Source organism: Sturnus vulgaris, chromosome 12 (genome assembly GCF_052056855.1).
Source record: "Sturnus vulgaris isolate bStuVul1 chromosome 12, bStuVul1.hap1, whole genome shotgun sequence".
Taxonomy (NCBI): domain Eukaryota; kingdom Metazoa; phylum Chordata; class Aves; order Passeriformes; family Sturnidae; genus Sturnus; species Sturnus vulgaris.
Genome location: NC_142254.1, coordinates 12,536,427 through 12,557,597, shown reverse-complemented (window position 1 = coordinate 12,557,597; position 21,171 = coordinate 12,536,427). Strand labels below are relative to the sequence as shown.

At 40.5% G+C, this 21,171-nt stretch overlaps 1 protein-coding gene across 1 annotated transcript in view; it reads left to right on the top strand.

Annotated features, from left to right (window-relative positions):
* Window positions 1–4,737, top strand: part of ESRP2 (epithelial splicing regulatory protein 2) — a 42,317-nt gene extending 37,580 nt beyond the window's left edge. The window contains exons 16-17 of the mRNA XM_014880797.2: window positions 461–572; window positions 3,357–4,737. Coding sequence (XP_014736283.2) covers window positions 461–550 — 90 coding nt within the window. The 3' untranslated portion in view covers window positions 551–572; window positions 3,357–4,737. The remainder of the gene's footprint in view (window positions 1–460; window positions 573–3,356) is intronic.
* The last annotated feature ends 16,434 nt before the right edge of the window (window positions 4,738–21,171 follow it).

The window sequence follows — 21,171 nt, the reverse complement described above, 5'->3', positions numbered from 1 at the left end:
TTCCATGAGTGCATAAAAGATCTGATTGAGATCCATACAATTATTCTGATCCCCCACTTCAATGTGCAGGCTGGAAGATGCTCATCTGTCCCAGTGAGAGCCATTACTGGGTTCATGATTGCGAAAATGTAAGGGTTTGGTTACCTGGTGCTGCCACCTCATGAGTAGAAGGAAAAAGGGAGCCCTTCATGGTCTGAGCTATTTCTCTTCCTTGATGACAAGCAGTTCAAATACATAGCTTAGAATATTCCCCACAAGCATTTACTTGATTTCTACAACCAGTGATACAATTAATGTATTTTTTATCTCACAAAGAAGTAGTTTCTGTCCAATTCAGTGTCTCCTGCCAGTTGTTATAGCTGATGCTCTTAATTGTGGTTGCAAATGATGGTCTGTGTGGCTTGCTGTGCCAGACTGTTCCTTCTCTTGCTGATTGTCCCATGTCACACTTGTACTGTAGTATGCACCTGATGACTACAATGGCCTAATTCAGCTGAGCGATCAAGCCAGGAGTGTGTTACAAGCACCGAAAGAGTGGGTCTGTTTGTAACTCTTTGTAACTTCTGAAGAAGGTAAGATGAGAATGGCAGAGCCTGGGGCTCCAGAGGTGAATGGGAAGGGAAAGAAGGGCTTGGTGCTACAGAGATCTTTGCTTGTGGCTTTCCCCCCTTAGTAGCTTGCATTGGGATCCTGGTGTTAGTCTTTCTGCTTCAAAAAAATCAACTAACCCAAGGAAATGGGCCGACTGTGATCTGTAGCTGATGGGCAGCAGTGGTGGAGGTAGTGTGGCTGCCTGGTTCTGCTCAGTTGATGTGTTTGACTTCCAAAAGGCTTTGTTAATACTTGTATCTCATGTGAATCTTTCAGGCAATATTTCAGTCAATATTTTCCTCTTAATAGTGGTAGAAGATTATTTCCCCACCCCCGATATTGCTAGACAGCACACACAAATGTGTGTGCAAAAACCCCCAGACCTCTGGCTGGATCTTTTCTGTACCATATAACTGGCTAGATATCGGTTTTTTCAGAAGAAGTTTTTTGGGTGTAGTGATTTTCTAATGCAACTAAGTGGTTTTGCTAACAGTAAATTTTTGGCACTTACATATAATTCTTTGAGAAATTTTGTTATATGTGATGCCACAGTACTACTCTATGCCATTCAAAATGCTACAGGTTAGTTAGTACATTTTCCTTAAGAAAAAACAGAACAACCTTTCAGTTTAAAAATGTCAATCACATACTGTGCCTTGAGAGAATTCCTTTCACAGATAAATATACTTTCACTAACAACCATCAACTCAGTTGTTTCCAAATTAGTTGTTTTCTCGGGTTGGATCTGTAGGTAGCAGATGGACTGTGTGGTCTGGTGATTAACTGGAAAACCAGACCAGCAATTGGTTTCTACTAAGTATGACATGGAAACAGTCTTTGACTAATTCATGGAGTAGCTCAGTCTGAATTCTAAGTGGTACAAAGTAGTACCCAGGAAAAAGAGTTGTGTGAATATGAATCTAATTTTAAAACACACATGAACATGCAGAACATCTATTTCTCTAGAAATATCTATAAATAAGAATTGAAGCCCAGTATGTCTTAAAATGAAACTGAAGGGGTTAATTTACCTCTTTTAATTACGTTGCTTGCAGAATGTGTAGACTTCTCTGCTAACTTCCTATGCAACTCTTATAACATGAATTTCCAGATCCCTACATCGATATTACACCAATACTGTTATTTAAACTATGTTTTTCAAGCTCTCCTCTGTGCTCAGAGGTCTAACTGTGCTCCATGTGTGTTTCCAGCTGACTTTGAGCTGAAATATTAAAGTTCTATTCTAGACTGATGGTAAATGAGTTGATCCCATATGGATTAACAGCAAGGAGCTGGTTTAGAGCAGAGCATCTCTTAGCTCAGATTTGAAGCTGAACCCAAGTTGTGTACAACTTTCTCTTTGAAAGAGGGTCACTCTGAAATAAACCATGATTGCTTCCTAACTAGAAGTGGGCTTTAGACATGATTTTTTTATCTGTTTTTGGATTTCTTACTGCATGCTGTTTCTTGACTAATGTTAGTTCTCTGAGAAGAAATGATAGAAAGTCTGTACTAACTGTCTTATGCATGCCTTTGATTTCTAAAGTGTACTGTTGCTTATATTTTAAGAATGTTTTTGCTGCCTGCTCAGTGTTTGCGTGAGTGAAGCTCTGGCATGCACTTGCTTTATTTTCATATGTTTGAATGTAAAGCTGATATATGGTATGATATGATATATGAATGAAATGCTATTGGTAATAACTGAGAAGTCTGCTATTTCTTGTAGTATACCAAGCACACATCAATTCTACAGAAATGAAACACTTAAATACTTTAACTTTTATGAACTCAAGAGGACAGATGTCACATGAACTTGAATTAATATTCATAAAACTAGTTGGTTTTCCAGCATAGCTTTGTCTGACTGTTTTTCAAAAAAACTAACATTGTATGCTGAGCTTTTGATCCTTAAATCTCTGGTTTTGAAACTTCACTGAGATTCATTTCTATCCAACAACCAGGAGTTCCAAACTTAGCTTGGAAGAATTTTCTGCATCTTATGGAAAATGGATGGGGTACAGTAGGGCTGGCAGTGACATCTGCTTTGAACTCAGCAATTTGGACCTGCCTTTTAACACTTCATGAGGGCAGATGCCCTCCAAAGTAAATCAACTCCAATGGCTAAATCTCATCTACTAACCTGATTTTTCTTAGCCTTGTTAAGATTACAATAAATATTTATTTAATTCAGTTGAACTGCACCAAATTTTACTTAATTTTTCTGAAAAACCTTCCTTGCACTGTATACCTGTGTTGAGTTCAGCTCATTCTCTCAGGGTAGAACTCTTCTTCTACAGCTCTTCTATTTTTTGGTTGTGTGTTGGGGCTGTTTTTAACTTTGTGTGTCAGTATTGACATGCCTTAATAGCCTTTGTCAATTGGCCAGTAGTCCACATAGTATAAAAATTATTCATGCCCGGATTTCTTGCTTCATTCACCTATTAACATCTAACTCTCTCTTTTTATCGACCTTTAATCTCAATTGCTTCTCTAGCAAAATTTTTGCACAGAATTATGTCTACATCACTGTATTCAGCACACCAGCAGAATAAGAGCTGCTGCTGCTTGTCAAGCTAAAAGCTGAATTTCCTTTAGTCTTTGATTCCTTCTTCCCTTTCTTAACATGCAGAATATTTACACCGTGGACACAGGAGTGGAGTGAGCCAGATGCACTAAAAAATGTACCAGCATTTAAAACTGCATTTCCAGGTGTTGTCTTTGCTCTTAATAGTTTTTCTTTCTTTTGTCTTCTTGTACCATTGCAGCTCCAAGCAGATTCCATCCTCATGCTTTACAACTTTAGTGGCCAGCCCAGTGGTGAGGCATTGGTGACTTTTCCAAGCCTGGATCTAGCTAAGAAAGCAGTGGCTGAGAGGAATGGGCAGCTCCTGGGAAGCCACTGTGTTCAATTGTACCTGGTCTAACTGAACACTCTCTGGAGGATGAGGAAAGGATGTTGCACTCAACACCGTGCCTTTTGCAAAATGAGAAGTCTTCCCTTGCCACCCAGGCAGCAACAAATGTGCCTTTTCAGCCTAACATGCTGGAATGCAGCATGGTGCATGTCCTTTTTAATTTGAAAAAATGGTGTCTCCTATGCCAAAGATAAAGTGAAACCAAAAATTATGCAGTTAATTTGCTTAATTTCTAACATACCTGTGTAAAAAGAAGCAAAGCCACTCCTGGCACGTAGTTAATTCTGAAGACAGTCCAAGAGCACTTCAGCTACCACAGCCACGGGCAAAACTTACTCAGTAGCATTTGAAGTGGAAAGCGATGCTTGAGTCATTCAGATTCTTCTGTGTTTAGTTTTTAAGAGTTTACACTCGACAAAGTGTCTCGTTCTTGTAGAGTTTAAATGTCTTTAGAAAGGTCTTTTGGAATGCATGGCTTACCCAGTTCCAAGCGTAGATCATATTGATTTTCGTTTTGTTTTGTTCTTGACTAGAAAATATCAGGATGCTGGATCCCAAACACAATTGTGCTTTTTCATGTTTTCATTAAACATTGTTTTGCAAAAGCCATATTTGACTTTCTTACCAGTGTACTGCTGCCAATGTGTAAAGCAAAAAAATAAAACCAACAGCAAAACCAGAAAAATCCTCTTTCCACCCGTAACTCCCTGCCCCCAACCCAAATTTTTAATCTCTACAGGACAAAAATGGCACATAAACCTGAGTACTAATAAGTTATATTTTTTTATTTAAGCATAATAGCTTTCAGATACTGTATTAAAGATTTTGCTCTAGTTTATGTGCATGCAATTTGTTTACATCTTTAAACTACTTTATTTGTATATTATGAAACAGCAAGATATGTTGAAATCTGAATTCTCTAGTGCATGCTTTTTTCTTTTTCCCTGTGTGTGTATATACATAAGCTAGAAGTACTTTTACGTCGTGTAGCATGTGTTTAAAAAAAGACATCTGCTGTAGTAGCACTAAATGACTTTGTTTTTACTGTGCCTTACTTCTAAACCATTCCAAGTGCAATACCAGCAGAGCAAAATGTAATGAATTCTGTTGTTGACATGTTCATGGATGTCTGAATTGATCTTTTTTGTTAGTGTACAATTTGAGTTGTACTTTAAAGAACTGAATGATGTATGCTTCTTTATATTACAATAAATAAAAGAGATGCTTACGATCCGCATTGTTTTTTGAAAGTGATTTATGCTTTGGTTTAATGTACTTTCACAGAGCACACACTTTTCTTCTAGATTTAGATGAGCATTTGTGCTTTGTGCCTGCAGTGTGACATCTCTGGTTTTTTGGGGTTGTGGTGTTGGTTTTTCTGTTGTTTGGGGGGGTTTGTTTTGTTTTTGGTGTGTTTTTTTGGGTTTTTTGTCTTTTTGTATGTTCTGGTACGCCAGAAATCTGTATTAGGCATGTTTCTGTCCTAGTGCAACACATTTTAGGCAATATGATGGAACTGTTTACATGCTTAGTGTTCTCTTTCTGTTGCCAGAGGAAACAAAGTATTGAACTTGAAATTGTGTTCATGTTGGCGTTTAATTGATCTAATGGGTCACTCGCTTTTCTGTGCAACCCAAAATGCTACATTTAAATCAAGATAGAGCCAGTCAGCGTTTTTGTAGTGAAAATGGAGAAAGAGAAGGAAATCATATCGAGATGAGAAGGTCTGTTTCTCTCTAGTCAGACACACCTCATGCCAGATACCATTTCATCATCAAAACCTCCCAAATTAAGTTTCAGCACAATCAGGTGGGACTGGAGGGAAAGATTTTTTTGTTATTTTTAAGCGGGAGTGTCTGCACTAATTTGTTTCCAATATTTGTCTTGGTAAAGTCTACCAATAATCTTACTTTTAAAGTAATTTGAATAGTATAAAGGATTGCACAATGGTAATTAACATTCTCATTGTGCCTTGGAGGAAAATTTGGTAGCTGTGTAGTCCATTTATCACACACAGCCAGCCACGGTCCAGCTGCTTCACGGCTTTGCAGGCTGTTGAAACATTCTCATTTTTCCTCTTATAAAACCCGTATGGAACTTGTGGTTTTCTGCTTCCTTGGCAAGGTGAGGAATGGAGAACCTCAGTCACAGCAGTGATTTGGATGTAAACACTCCCCTACTCGTTGAACACCTTGGTGCCTTAGTTGGCAATGAGCAGAGTTCTGCTTTGGAGAGCAGTCCCACACCACATCACAAACTGCAAACGGGCCCTGCCCTGTGCTCAGTCTGTACCTGCCTATCAGCCACTGATGGTTCATTCCCTGCTTGGCATGAGATGGTGAAAACCAGTTCTAGAAAATGAACTTGGGGCTGTTTCAGGCTGTGTGGTTTGTGTGTGAAACCCATGTGAGACATGGGACCAGTGTATAGTTTTTAGCAGGTGTCTCTCTTTACTCTTTCACCAAAGAAGAACTGAAGTTTGGTAAAGAACTCTGATTTGACTTTTATTGTTGTTAAAGAATGGGTCCTCACACTCGGCAACAAAATTCGATTCTCAAAAAGGAGCTTGTTCTGTGCTTGCACTCAGCAAACTCCTTCACCTGCATTTGTGTTGCCATGTTGTGTAAGTGAGGAACAGAATTTTCCATTGGTTGTGTTTCTTCTCCTGGTTTCACATTTCTGACAGTGCTGGTTTGAGATGATCCATTTAGTCATTTCTGCTCCCATTCGCTTGAGACTGATAGTTTTACCTAGAGATGATTTCTATGTATGCCCATCCATGGGATGTTCCTGCCCAGTTTAGAGAGAAGATAGCTTATTCTTATTATTTTTGTTGGAGATGAGACTGAAGAAACAGCCGTTCTCTATTTCAGTAGTTGCAGCTGTGCATCCAGATCAGGTGTTTCTTCTTGGGATTTCTTTATTTGCAGAGCAGACTTGCCCAAGATGGGCTGTAAATTTGCTTGTTTATGTGAATTAAGGTATTCCCAACAAATATTTTATTAGTGAAATTCAATTCCTCATTTTTTTTAAAGAATAAAAGCTTTTAAAAGCTTTTCAGCACCTTCATTTTTGAAATAGTATTTGTTTTGTTTCAGTCAGTTAAAATGAACTGCTGCTGACGGCTGCCAGCTTAACCTCCTGAGTCCTGTCTTAAGTAGAACTGTATTTGACAAAATCTGTTCTATTTGGAGTCTATTACAAAAAATATCCTCTAAAAGCTGATTGCATCTAAGGAAAACTTGAAATATTCTAAACCAGAAAATTCCTGACCTGCCAAGGTTTGCTTGTAGTCAATTTAAAATGTTACCTTTTTAGATCTACTTCATTTTATAAAGTTTTTTAAAAAGAAAATCCAAACTAAACTAGAGACCTGATTTTTTCCCCCTCTTTTTTCTTTTTATGTAGTCAGGTGAGGGCTACTGTATTATTTAGCTGGATATGCAGCTGAAATGCAAATATTCAAATTAAGATGACAACATGCTAATTCAGATTGCTAATTTCTTTTATTGTTATTATAATCGTTTTACTTTAAATATATGATTGTTTTAAACAGCCATTGTTTGTTGCTTTCTGTGTGCTTGCTGATAATTTATAGTTGAGTTTAAATAAAATGCCTTCCCTTCTGTAAACATTACTAAGGTGCTGCTCTAATTTTGCCGATTTAATGTAGCTGTGTCATTGAGAGAATGTCTTTAGCTGCCAGTAGATGTCCCCTCTCCATCGGGCTTCGCAAGGAAGAGACGAAACAGCAGCTCTGGAGCCGGAGCTCCCTGTCTGCAGCTGCAGCTTCAGTGCCCGGGAATACTCTGCTATCTGTTAGCCTTCAAATCGACGTCATTTTGCTGTCCAGAAAACTGTTGACTTAACTTGGTTTTGCTGTTTTTATATTTTTTCTGTTTTGTTTTGTTTTGTTTTTGTTGTTGTTGTTTTTGTTTGTTTGTTTTTTTATTTTTTTTTTGTTTTTTGGGGTTTTTTGGTTTTTGTTTTTTTTTTTATGTTGTTTTGTTTTGGGTGGGGTTTTTTGTTTTGTTTTGTTTTTTTCCCCAAATTTTGCCTTGTTTTTCTATTCTGAATGTTTTCTACGAGTTCACTGATATTCGATACGGTTGCTTTGAAACGTACAGACTGATTTCAAATTGTGAAAATCACAGTTGCACCTGAATGCCTTTAGTCGAAAAAAAAATTTAAAAACTGCTCTACGAAAAGAAATCCATAAAATGTTTGCTAGAAATCCAGTGCCAATGACTGGACAAAAGGAGCGCTCTAAGTGTCACCCCAATGTAAACTCAGTGTGTTAGACCGAAAACGAAAGGAAAATGCCCCGTGAGTGTCGTGGCTCCCGCTGCCCCTGTGCTTTTTTTGTCGGAGCAGCCCCGGTGCGGGCAGGGCTCCTCCCTGGAGGTGCTGCCGTTCTTTTCTGTCTGCTGGGGCTGCTAAACTGCTGCTGGCAGAGAGCCAGTTTGTTCTTCTTGTTGGTTTTAATCCTCGTCTCTCGGGGCATTTCCTTTGGTTGTGTTAACGCCATAAACTTTGGGAATTCTCCTTGTGGAGGATCCCGTGAGATGCTCAGAGTAGTGTGCAGATCATATAGGAAGAAGGGTAAAAATGGAGAGAGATTTTTAATGTTCAAAATTAGATCTTGAGCTCCAGCACTTTTTACATTTTGGACTGCCTAATTTTTTCAAGAGAATTTGAGAAGGGGGGGCCGTGTGGGGGGTTGCATATCAATAGTTCCACTATTTAGGAAAAGGAACAAACTCTCACCCACAGCCTTTAACCCTCAGACACGGGAGCTGTCTTTGTAAATTTCTGTTGCTTTGAACTCTGGGGACTTTAAACAGGGCCTTCTACTTCTCCTAGACCTTCTAGGACATTCTTCTCTTGTTGAGCAATAAGTGAAAATAAAAACATGTTATATTTCATTTGGGAAAGCAGCTTTTACAATAGACCTAATGAAGGTGCAGTTGTTCTGGTTTATACCAATGTCCTGTACTGGTCCCTACCTTCCAGCTTGGCTGTTACAACATTGTAACTTCTGAGAAGTTTGTGTTGTTGTTGCTATTTGGTTTTAATCATTCCTTGTTATCAGCACTTTATCTTCTGCTTGCTGGAAGTAGAAGAAAAGTTAATGTGCTACTGCCATGGATCACTGTGTGTGTATATCCCCTTCTAAAATAACTTGAGATGTTTGAATTTCATGCCAAGGTAACTTTTAAATTTTGTATTCATGTGCAAAAATATTAAAAATCTTTACTCTGGGTGCGTTTGAAATAATAATACTTGGAAGTATACAGGATCAAAATGAAGGAAATGTTGTTATATTTCTTCTTACTGCTATCCACAAGAATAGGTGAGAGGTGGAAGGAAAAAACAGCATAACTGAGGAGAGGAAAAATGATGTATTTTGGGGAGAAGGAGTCTTACTGGAATTTTCTGTGAGAAGCTCCAAAAAACTGATGGTGGTTTGTTGGAAAAATCTCGGTTATGTACAATAGAATAGCATTAGAATTTCACTGTCTTTGCTGCATTGAATAAAAGCTTTTGAGTTTTAAGAGTAACATCTTTTCCAGCTGTTTTCTGAACAAATTCAGTTTTGGGGATCTCTCTGGGACTGCTTTCAGTAGGGATGGAAGGCACAGAGGGTTCTGCTGTGGTGGAACTGCGTGGTGCAAAGGCTGGCAAGGGACAGGTCCTTCCTCCTCTCTGATCAGGTTAAAGTGAGGAAAGGACACTCTGAGCCTTATCTGGAGTGTAACATTTGTCACTATGACGTAGTCCAAGGAATTCTTAGTTAAACATGCCTTGAAAATGTGGGACTCATTCCCATTAGATTAGGCCTGCCTTTCTTTGGTTTGATGCAATGCAGTCCTTGAGCAATTGTGAACTTTGCTGTGAAAATCCACACAAGCTACACTTGTGGAATAAAAATTGTAGTAATAGCATTAAATTAAAATTTCCCTGAAAAGATCAGGCTTTTTTTTTTTTTTTTTTTTGGTTTTGTGATGGGGTAGGTTGGTTATTTTGTTTTGGTTTTGTTTTTTTGAAAACCAATGCAAAAACTTAGAAGAGCAATCAATTTTGCTTAGTTTTTACTGACAAGAAATCTATGCCTTGGAATATAAACTGTCAGATTGCTTACAATGCTGTGTATTTTGTGTGTGTGGTATTTACCTTTTAAATTGTTCTAAAATGTTTTATCAAAAGTCAGGTACATCATATTCCTGATGGGATGTGGAGCAGAGGTTGGATGATGATCTGCAGGCCATAAGGTGATATATCCTAGAGTTAGAGCTGGAGTAACACTGAAACCCTGGTAGTGCTCACAGCAGTAATTGACCATTTCTCTTGCTGGTGAGGAGGAGAAGGCTTCTAAGGATGGCAGGTTCCATATTTTCAATGGAATTTGGCTTCTGCTTGTCTCTAAAATCAATCTTTTTGATCAGCTAGAAGATACTGGTGACTGATAACAGCATGTTAGTGATTTTATTTAAAGTGACCTTATCTTACCTTGTAAAAAGTAAGCCCCCAGAAAAGAAAGGAATCCAAATTTTCAGGTTATGGAGACTGTTCTGGAGATGATTTGGAGAAGAAGGAAAATTGTAAGGCCTAGACACTGATGATCCATCCCAGAGAGTGTGTTGACAACAGGGGAGACTGTTAAGGCAATATTTTGGGTTTGTGGGTCGTTTGGGTGTTTTTTTCTGTTCTGTTCCCTGGCAGCAGGTTCCACCAGTGGTTTCCTTTCAGATGCACTGCCCCGTGCTGCTGCCGTGTGGGCTCACTGCTGGAGCAGCCTGGACACCTTCCAGGCTGGATATTGCAGCTTCCAGAGGTTTGCAGTGGCTGCTGGGATGGTTTAGGAGATGGGATGGCTTTCGGAGCTGTTTGAACAGGAAAAGCAGGTTGCAGATGTGCTGAGGAGGCAGCATCAGCCCACACTGCCAGCGGGCTGGGATGAGCAGTGGCACAGGACAGCACTGCTGGCAGGCTGCTCTGGGGGTGACTCTGGGAAGCCACAAACATAGAAACCAGTCACAGTGCGTTGTAAATTGAACTAAAGCAGCCCTGAGCTGCTTTAGCAGCAGGTCCAGAAGCACTGGAAGCACAGGCTCAGTGAGTGCAGCTCCATCAGGCAGGAATGCAGCTCCCAGCACAGCTCTGCTCATGTTGCTGGTCTCATGAACTGAAGTCACAACTGATTATAAGTTATAGACTCTAGAGTTTTTTGAGACATTTAGGATAAACCAAAGTGGGGGAAAGGAGCTGGATACAATTGCAATTTGTTCATTGCCTGTCATTGAGCATAAGTGAAGGTTTAGCTTCTAGATGCAGAATAGGAAATGAGATTTGAAATCAGAAGGAAGAGCCAAGGAACAGTTTTTGTTATGCCAGCACCTCAGTTTTCATCCCTTGAAACAAGACTTAGTAAGGGGGAACTTGCAATGTTTGTGTGGATGTCACTGTAAAAAATACATAACTTTGAGGAATAATTATGGAGCTAGTAATGAAGAAGACAAGCCTGGCTCTTGGAGCCCTTGAATTTGTAACTTTGGCATTTGAGTCAGAAATCCTTCAGAAGAGCTATTACAGAATTAGAGTAACTTTTTAATTCAATTTAGCAAGCACATAATCTCCCTTCAGAAATTCTTCTCATTCCTATGTATTGTTGATTTCAGAAATAGTAAGTTTCATATTTGCTTCAGATATAAAATTTGTGGAATATACAGGGAAAAAATGGTTGCTCTTTAACAGACTATGCCACTGAAAATTGAACTCTGCAAACTCTTTGTGTAAGAGGACTTGCATTTTTTCCTGAATGCTCAAAACCACTGCCATCCCCACCCCCACTTGAATGGTTTTCTCTATTGTTCAGTGTACCCAGGAAAAATAAGATTCTGTGGTTTATAATTCATTTTTATTTTTTACCCACATAAACCATAGGGTGTTTTTTTTTAATTTTCGTATTGAAAACACTCTATCATGTGTTCCCCAAATCAACAGTGGAACAGTGAAACCCAAGAGATGAGTGTTTCAGTACCTTTCATTCTGAGTACCTTTGGAAGGTGCAGTGCTTTGCAGATCTCTGTTCAGATGGTGCTGTGAGAGCAGCTGTGCAGAATGGTAACTGCTGTGACAATCCCCTCACTGGGAGGTGCTGAGAGGATCCCAGTCACCCTCTCTTCTCTCCTAAATGGGTTCTGCTGTTGTGCTTTAGGAATTACATAAAGGCACTTCGTGCTTGCTGCCCTCCAATCACTCCAAACCTGATAGATGTTTTTCAGGGATGGCAAACAAAACCTAAGATCTCAACCTCACTTCTCACCAATGGTGAGGTTTGTAAATAACCATCACAAATATGGCAAACAACCCAAATTAGTACCTGTCACTGTAGTGGCTCTGTAGTGCCAAAAGCAGTAAAGCATGGCAGGCTTGTTTTGGGGTTTTTAGATATGAAAATGGCAATTTATAGTAAGGATGACATCATAATACAAGTGTGAAAGGAAAGCTTTTGTCCTGCCTTGTGATGCTCATGAGCAGCTGCTTCCAGAACACCTCTGTGGCATGGCCTAGGCTGTGTTCCACGTTCAAGGGTCTTGCAGTGGTCTGGTTTTTGTGTATTCATTCCCTGCTCAGACCATGCCCTGCTCAGTAGGGCGGGCACTGTGCAAGCTCTGCACTGGGGGTATCTGCTGTGGGGCTCCCCTGAACCTCTCACTGCCTGGCCTGCACACACAGCCTGGTCACAGAGCAACAGCCCAGGTTTGCTCTGATATGCCCCAAGTATAGATTTTGTTTGTGGAATGAGCTCATCTGGTTTTGGTCACATTTGAATACATTTGAAGCATGACGTTAATATTTAGTCTAAAATTATCTTTGTTTTCGACATAGTATCTCAACAGTGAATAAGATCAGCAACTTGTGACTTTTTTTTAATTCACCCCCTCCCCCCCAAAAATTGTTCAGACTTTCACTCTGAGGCACAAAGAAAGTCGGTTTTTTAAAATAATTTTTTGTGAACACAGTAAATGCAGTTCACTTTAGACCAATAATCAAACCACATATACAGGCTTTTGTCTCAACTCTATTAAAGATAATGTTCTCTTGATAATGCTTCATGATGGGAAAGCATTCCTCTCAAAAAATGCCTTTGCATTTATCTTACTGCAGCATTCCCTGAAAGATTGCTAATGCGGAGCTTTATAAATAATCCTTTCTGCACTGCTGTAAAAGTAATTTAATGGACATTTCTGGGAGGACAGGCCGGTGGGAAGGTATTTATGGGAAGTATCAAGGGGTGTCTGACAGAGTGAGGTGGCTGGCTTGGTTTTAGCGGGGCTGTGAGCAGAGGCTGTGCTGTGCGGGGTGAGCACACTGTGTGCTCCTGTCCCAGCCCACCCAGCCTGTTCTGAGAACAGCTCGGCTCTGCAGCCCTGTAAACATTGCTCCAGCTGTGTGAAGCCACTGCAGTGACTGCAGTAGTTGCTGGAAGGCCAGCCAAGGCCAGCCTTAATTATGCTGACAAAAAAGAGAAAATAATTTAAAATGTTCCCAACACAGAGCAAACAACAAAGATTTCCTCTTAACCCTGCTATAGCAGGAACACCTTTTCTCTGAAGGACACGTTTTTTATTTCCAAAATAGCTCTTCTGCCTGAAAGCCTTCACTGAATCATCAGTCCTACCTGGCCGTGCCTTTGAATCCAGCCTCTTTTGTCAGGTTTCTTCTTCCTCACAAAGGAGATTTTTCTGTGCAAAATTCTGCACAACCTTTTAGAAAATGAGTCTATAGAGGGTTGATTTGCTTTGATTCTTCTCACTTAATTTTTTTGAGACACCCAGTGTGGGATACCAGGAATCTGTTCTGTAAGAATTAATGCTGCCTTTCTTAAATACACCTTCATGTGTCCTTTTCTTTAGTTTTGCATCTATTTTGTGGAAACCTCCAGTTGTGCAGTACTGGCTTTCAGGTAGTACCTTTAGTGGCAGGGGCAGATGGAAGACTTCCAGGGCAGTTGTGCATGGCTGGTGTTGGAAGCAATTGTTCTGTGTGGTTTGGATGCTCCTCTACTGCTGTCAAAACAAGAAAGGGACATCAGATTAATTGTTTATATATAAATTATTCATTACTTTTAAATTAATAAAACTAGAAGCCTGTGTTAAAAATTTCTAGAGTTCATCAAGCACCATCTGTTAGCTAAGTGAACGTGATGGGGCATAAATAAGGCATTAGGTGGACCCAAGTATCTTTTCATAACAGCAGAATTTTGGAGCTGGGTAAGAGGACTTTAAATATGAAATAATAGGAACAGAATGGAGTGAGACAACACTCTCTAACCAAGAGCAAGAGGCATTGCTGCCACTGCAGATGTGAGTTGCAGATAAGAAAAGCCCCTGAACAGCTCTGTCCTGCCCTCCCCACGTTTTCTTCCTCTGGGAGTACAGGGAGGGCTGGGGGCTGGGTGTGAGTGCACCACCCAAACCCATCTGATCTTTACTGGGAGCTGGTCCTTCTCTTCTCCCAAGTGGAATCTGATATGGACTCATTAGGTCCATTAAGACCACGAAGGGCAAAGAACCAATGCAGCTTAAAGTTCCTTTGGTTTGGGGCCGACTTTAGATGGTGAATTTTTCTGGGAGTAGGGAGGGAAATTGCTGATAAAACTGTGAACTGTTGAAAGTTTGAGTTCCGGGAAAGATCAGTGAGGACCAGCTCATGATCAATATGTTTGCAAAGACTGGGACTAAAAGGTGCACTTTGTAACCAATAAGACTCTAAAATGCTTTCTATATGTGACCTGAAATGTCAACCAAAACGTATACGGAGTTCTGGGAACTGGAGATCACAGTACTTAACAGAGATTTTATGTTATCTCTGTGAGACATAGTGGAAAATAACTCGGAATTCAAATGATAATTGCTTAAGAAAACATTTACCCTAGTAGCCTGCACAAACCCAGGTAATTTCAAAATACCTAGTTGAAACTCACCTTTATTTCAGCCAGCCATGATATTTCTTAAATCCTGTATTTTTATTATAAATATTAAATACTTGCTGCGTTCCAGCTGAATGGAAGCTGTCTTCTTGGTGACTAACGATTTTTTTTTTGCATTTATTTGAAGTATCTCATGATACAGAGGGACTTAAAATTATAGCACAAATAGTCTGTGATACAGCGATACTGAATTATTAGTACATCCTAAGACATCCTAAGACATCCGTGTATTTTACCAAAGGTTCTTCAGTGCTGTTCTGCCCCGTGTGAGCCTTGCAGCTTTAGTATATTTTCAAAACCTGAATGCCCAGCAGGGAGCCTCCAGTATGGCCAAGAGCTACTAGAGATGATTTGTGCTTCTCTGACACATGTGCTGTAACTCTTCCTGGAGCTGTGCCTTTCGAATGGGGAACCTGCTCAGTTGGTATTTCAATTGAGTGGAAGAAGAAGTCCTGGGTGTCTGGATCACTTGCTAAAATGTCCTGAGGTCTCAGTTTTTACATTCACCATGTGTGAGGATAAGAAATGCCTTGCAGTTCCCCAGATTACTTTAACTAGCATGAGTTGAGTGATTTAGATTGTTAATCTGTGTTTAATCATAATGCTCAGAGCAATCAAGGTAGTTGTTGTTTTGTTTTTAAAGAAAGACATAGGAGTAGAAATAAACAACCAGTCCCTTGTTAGTCTAGTTGCATTTATCCTGTGTGAGAAAGCTCTCTCTTTGTGCAGTCATCAGCTTTAGTCTTTCCCCTTCTGATAACCTTACTAAAGGGTTTAGCCTTTGTGTCTTGCACATTTTTGGTGGGGTGTCTTTAGCTTTTACAGCCATTATTCCCTTTCAAGTCTTCCAGAAGATTTATCCAGGTTTAATCTCACCTGATACCCTCTTTCTTCCAGATCCTACTCTTTTCTGGAGTAGGAGAGTTGGGCCATCCTTTTGGTTACAATAAAGGCTGTTTCCCTTCCATATGTATGGAAATGTTTCCAGCCATGAAGCATCAGTTCCTTTACTAAATTGCTTAGGTGTTTTGCCTCAATGAGGTGTGGAATTCTCTCCCTTCCACAGATGCTGCCCCTTGCTGTTCCACCCAGGCCCGGTGTCAGTCTGTGGTTCCATTCCCTTCCTGCTGGCTCGAGACAGAGACCAGGCACTACCGAGCACCACTCACAGGGAGCAGATTCCCAGCCTTTTCTCCTTCATGGGCTTCCCAGCATTTTCTTGTTCTAGAAGCAAATCTCCCCTGATCTCATCTGTGGTCAGCCCTGGGATGAAGAATTAGCAGTGCTACCAGAAATTCAGGCCTTGCTTTTCAGTCGGATTAATTGTATCTGGGTTAGCTGTCGGGCATTTGTCCCTTCTGGCTGTGAGGCAGCTGTGTCATGAACTGGAGGCAGAAGCTGCAGGGACTTCTCTGGAGCTGGGTACAGGGGACACTGCAGAGGCTGTGACCCTCCTGATGAGCCCTGGCTGGTTCAGTGCAGGCAAAACTGTTTCCCCCAGTGACCTTTCTGCATGTGAGATTTCATCTCCTATTGCTGCTTGCTTATGTTTGTTTTGCCGGAGTCCTACTGAGAGTAAAGTGACTCATAATATACAAACGGAGAGAAATAATTCAAACGGCATGTGATCTTAAACCTCCTTTTCAGCTGCAAATAGAAAGCTGAAGATGGTTTGCCATTAACTTCTTGCTTTAAGCCGAATGTCTGTGCCTTTGGGGAGCTCACAAAGTCTAACCTGGATTCAGGTGTGTGTTTTGTGAGCACTCACACACTTTTTGCCAGAAAAAGAGACCCCAGAGAACCATCCTTTGCCAGCTTTCTTCTTACCCTGACTTTTCCTGGGGGCAATTAGAACTGCATAGGATCTCTACGTGAATTAAATTTTATAACACCCCTGGCCCCATCCCCAAGCTGCAATTTGCCTTCTTAAAAAAAACCAAGTAATCCCCAAAACAAGTCCTTTTGCTGTTAAGCGCAGGATCCTCAGTCACACAGGTATCTATGTGACTGAGAGAGTGCCAGTAACACTGAGTGAAGGTTTGACACTTATTTAAATAAATTTGAGAGCTTGGGGGACATTTCTGAACAACTGAGCTCCTTGAATGTCATTAATGTGGCTTCTTTTTTATTAACTCCACCCCTGAGGCTATTTTATGTTGCATGGAGCCAGTGCTGATTCTGCTTGCTGGGCCCATCTGCAGCACATCTCTACTGCCTGCAAAATGGCCTTCAGTGAAGCCACCTGAGTGTATTTTGAATGGAAGAAACACCAGCTAGCTTGAAAGTTATCTTACAAGCTGAGAGTAAAGACAATATTTAATTGCTTTCTAAATTTTTTCTACTTTGATTATGAACGACTGAGTTGCTGTTTAAATATAATAATATTTAATGTCACTCCAGAATTGTTTAATTTTTAGGTCATGTCCTTCCAACCAAACAGGAAATTTTTTTTTGTCGTAACTGATAGAATTCCATTTTATTCATCTGGTCCAGATGGTGTTTGACCTGTAAAGAGTTCATGTGCTGTTGGAAAAAACATTGAGCTTAGTGTAATATATGAAAATGATACAAATATATGAAAATGATACAAAAGTAATAAAAGCAGAGTCTCTGGGCGGGGGGGAGGGCGTCTGGACAGGAGGGAAGAAATGGCACAGAAAAACGGGACAATAATTTGCATTAGAACATGGCCTGCTTAGCCAGTGATATGTTTAACTGCTGCTTATCTAAAAGATGATTTTTGCAGCTTTACTGCTATCTAAAAAGTATATCTAAGGAGAACTTAGTGAGAGATTTTCCTGCTTTCTGCTATGAAGTAGTTGAGGTCAGCCTTTTGTGGGAGTGGAAGTCTGTAATTGGAGACAGACTGCTCAGTAACCAAAATATTTTCTCTTTTTTCTTTTTCTCCTTTTCTCTGTCTTTTGTATGTTTTGTATTCCTCTTTCTAGCTAAGGAAACCTTAGTCTCCAGTGTCATTTTAGCAGCTGGATTAGTTCCAAAGGGTTTAGGCTGGGGCAAGCAGCATTTGAGTCTCTGAGCGAACTCTGCTGACAGCCACAAAATGTATGGCTGTGCCTCTCCAAGCCACGATGTCATTCAGCCTGGGATTTGGCCAGTGTTAGATTGCTTGTTATCCTCCATTGTTTGTGCAACTTTTCCATTATAACTTCTGTCAGTGGTGAGGTCAGATGGCAATGATGACATTCTTGGCATAGCTTCTTTTTTCATATCCTTAGAAAAAATAATCCCATAGTAGCACTTAATTCAGTTTCAGTATTGCCTTATTTGTCCTATTGGCTTGATGGCTTATACTTCTCCTCCAGCTACTGTGACTACAGCCAGGCAAATGTCACAGGGTGATATTTGCTGTTACTTGAATAAAATTATCCTTGACCTCTCATATTTGCTTTCTGTTGAAGATTTTATGAGCAAATTTTTATTCCTGGTAAGGGAAGAAATGGTGGGAATATGTAAATGCAGAAATGCATGTACTGGCAAAGCAGTGTGTGCTGATCAGTGCAGCTGGAGACAGAAACAACTGCAGCAGGAACTGATCACACAGCACCCACCTGAGCAGGAGCTGCTGTGACAGGCAGGTGTGAGGATTAATGTCCTATGAGCAACCTTTCCACATGGAGACCCTGCCTAGAAAACACACAGGGTAAAGTTGAACCAATGGCAGTTAAACTGGAAATCTGCAGATCTGCTGTCAGCTGCAGCTGTTTCTGACCTTTAAATGTTGTCACACCTTTATTATGATGCAATTCTTAAAACGGCAAACCTTGAAAGTAAACCTTAATTCATTAAATCATAGAAAACCAGTGCTTTGGACAGGCTGTGCAGCAGCTCTGGAGGCACTTGTTCAAATGATGGAAGACTGGAAAAATCTGTTCTTGCATCATACTTAGAGAATTTCCTACTTGAAAACAGTGACATACTGACTGCTAAAAGTTTGTCTTGTCCATTTCCAACACATTGCAAGAACGACTTGGCTGGATACACCAGGGAGTTCCTGGGATATTTACAAATAGATCCTCTTACTGCTGTGAGAAAAAAAATATGATGCATGTAGGACAACCCTCAGCTATTCTGTGCTCTGTGTTTGTTGCAGTGGTGTTGCCACCTTGCAGAGAAGAATCCATCACACCTTTTGTACCAAGCTGAAGTAAATTTAGGAAGGCAGCCCTGACCTTTCATGCCTTGTCCTAAAAAATGCTCTGTGCCAACCCAAATCCTTGATGTTGGTGTTACAGCCAGAACCTCAGGTATGTGGAGAAGTTTGGCTTAGGAACTTCTGTCTTTGATTCCAGAATCTGCAGTCGTTAATGTGTGGAGGTGTTTATTGAGAGATGTTGCAGTTGTTAATATGTAGGGTGGTTATTGGTTTATATAATTGCCTGTTTTCTAGAAAGTCTTTGCCTTCCCAACCTTCAGGATTTTCAGCACTCTGCTTCCTTGTCTTTCCTGCTTTTATTACAAGAAGGACCTTTCTAAATCATCAGTCATTTATCATTCCACTGTCACAAGAACTTGGAGGAGTAGTTGTTCCCTTTTTCCTCCAGCTTACTTCATATGATACCACTGATTATCCAGCACTGCATTCCCAAGCAATATTTTCATATCGAGTCCTCTTTAGGTGCATCACTTTCCTCTGATCAAAAATTAAAGGAAAGAACAAGCACACACTACAAACATTCTTCCAGATCTTGCCAGCAGGTGTCACAGCAATGACAGGAAGGAAGAGAGAAGTATTTTTTTTTTCAGTTCCTTGTAATAAAAAACACCTATGAAATGAAAACTTTATATTTGCAGAAACAACATGTATAGCCTGACTTTTCTAGTGGATCAATCTCTTCAAAAGCAAGACCCATGGAGCATCCATGTCTTTGCAAAGCAAGTATTCTTTTTCTATTTTTTCTGTATCACAGTCTGTTTTTTTTCCTTCTGTTTTCTTTTGTATGCAGCAGATGTTAACAAGGGTAACAGTAGGTTATTGTAAAATAATTTCTTAGAGGATCTTTGCAAATGACAATGCTTTGTGTGTTAAGAATTATTGATTGATAAAAATTATCCTTTTAGCAGGCAGAATAAAGTTCACTGTTAACTTCCTTTACCAGAGAAGCCTGTATGCAAATCTATGCATGAATTTAAATATATGGAAAATCCTTTTTTCTTTTCCATGGCCTTTTACACACCTTAATACTTCACTCACTACAGCAGTGGCTAGTTCCTGAATACTATAATTGTAAATTAACTGAAGCCAAGGGGCAAAGAAAAAAGGTGGGGAGAAAACAGCTCAGTCCTCACCTTATTCAGTGCAGTGGAGCACATGGCGGACTCAGAGCATACAGTGGTATTTTGAGTTAGGCAGGGAGAGAGAGGTTCAGAAACAAGCAGCAGAAGACAGCAAAAGTAACGCTGTGGAACATTGTAAGGAAATAGTGGATACAATATGAGAATTAAAAGGTCTTGACTTCTGCCAGCATTTCCTTGGGGTTTGGGTCCTAAATGAACAAACTTCTGGTTACTCTTCTAAAGGAACTGACTTTAACAGGACACTCCTCTCTGATTACCTGAAATACCAAACCAGTGTTTTGCAGGGTAGAAGTGACGTTTTCACCCCGCCTGGAATAAAGCAACAAGAGCAGTGCGTGTGTCAGTGCCGAGCTTTACCCGCCCTGGCGTGACTGCAGATCCTGTCCTGTCCCACCCATCATCCCGAGCGAAGCAGCGTCCGGCCCATTTGCATCTGTAAGCCTTGAATTGACGGCAAAGGAGACGCAGTCAATGGCTTATTGCTGGTGTCGGTGTGTGCTAATTATACCCTGGCTAATCACCCTACAGAACATGTGAACAGCTTTCAAACTGCCGGGGCTATTTTTACTAAACCTCGGCTATATTTACCGCGCATTCGGTTGGTGGCACTTGAGCATCCCCTTTCTGGTGTATTTATAGCTGAAGTAACGGGCCGGGACACGCGCTCCGAGGGAGGCTGATCCCAGCCCGGCCGGGATCCCTGCGCTCCTGCTCCCGGCCAGGTGAGCATGGGCAGCCAAAGGCCGGAGCTTTGGAAGGGTCCCACAGGTCACTGGGATTCCAGGGGTAAGGAAAGGGCCCAGTAAGAAACTGCAAGGGAGATAAAAACCCGTTCAGTAGTACCAAGATCGCATTGCAAGGCCTAACTTTGCCTTCAGGGACTTCGCTCAGTACTGCTTGATCAGCCAGGATTTGGCAAATAATTTTAAACTTTGTGGGAATTGCACATTTATTTCAGAAACAGTTTAACTACATCTTGCCTATGACAATATCTGGAAATAATTGTTTATGATAAAAACTTGCTTGAATAATTATTTCTGGAAAAATATTTCAAAATAATCTTGTGAATTGAAACAATGGCACTTGCAAATGGGGAAGCAGCAGTATTGTGCAGACTGATACTCTGCCAGCACTGCTGATCACTTCTTAAGCAGCTGGAGGGTCACTGGTGCTGGCTCTAATCTGAGCCCCAAACTCTCTATCAGATTGTTCAAAGTCACCACTCTTCCAGGGGTTATATCCGATGTCCCTCACTTCCTCTGTCCCAGCCTGGCACAGCTGGTTACCACTGCATCACAAACGGGGTTTCTTCCCACTGTGTCTGGTTCTGCATTTTAAATAAATGACAATGCA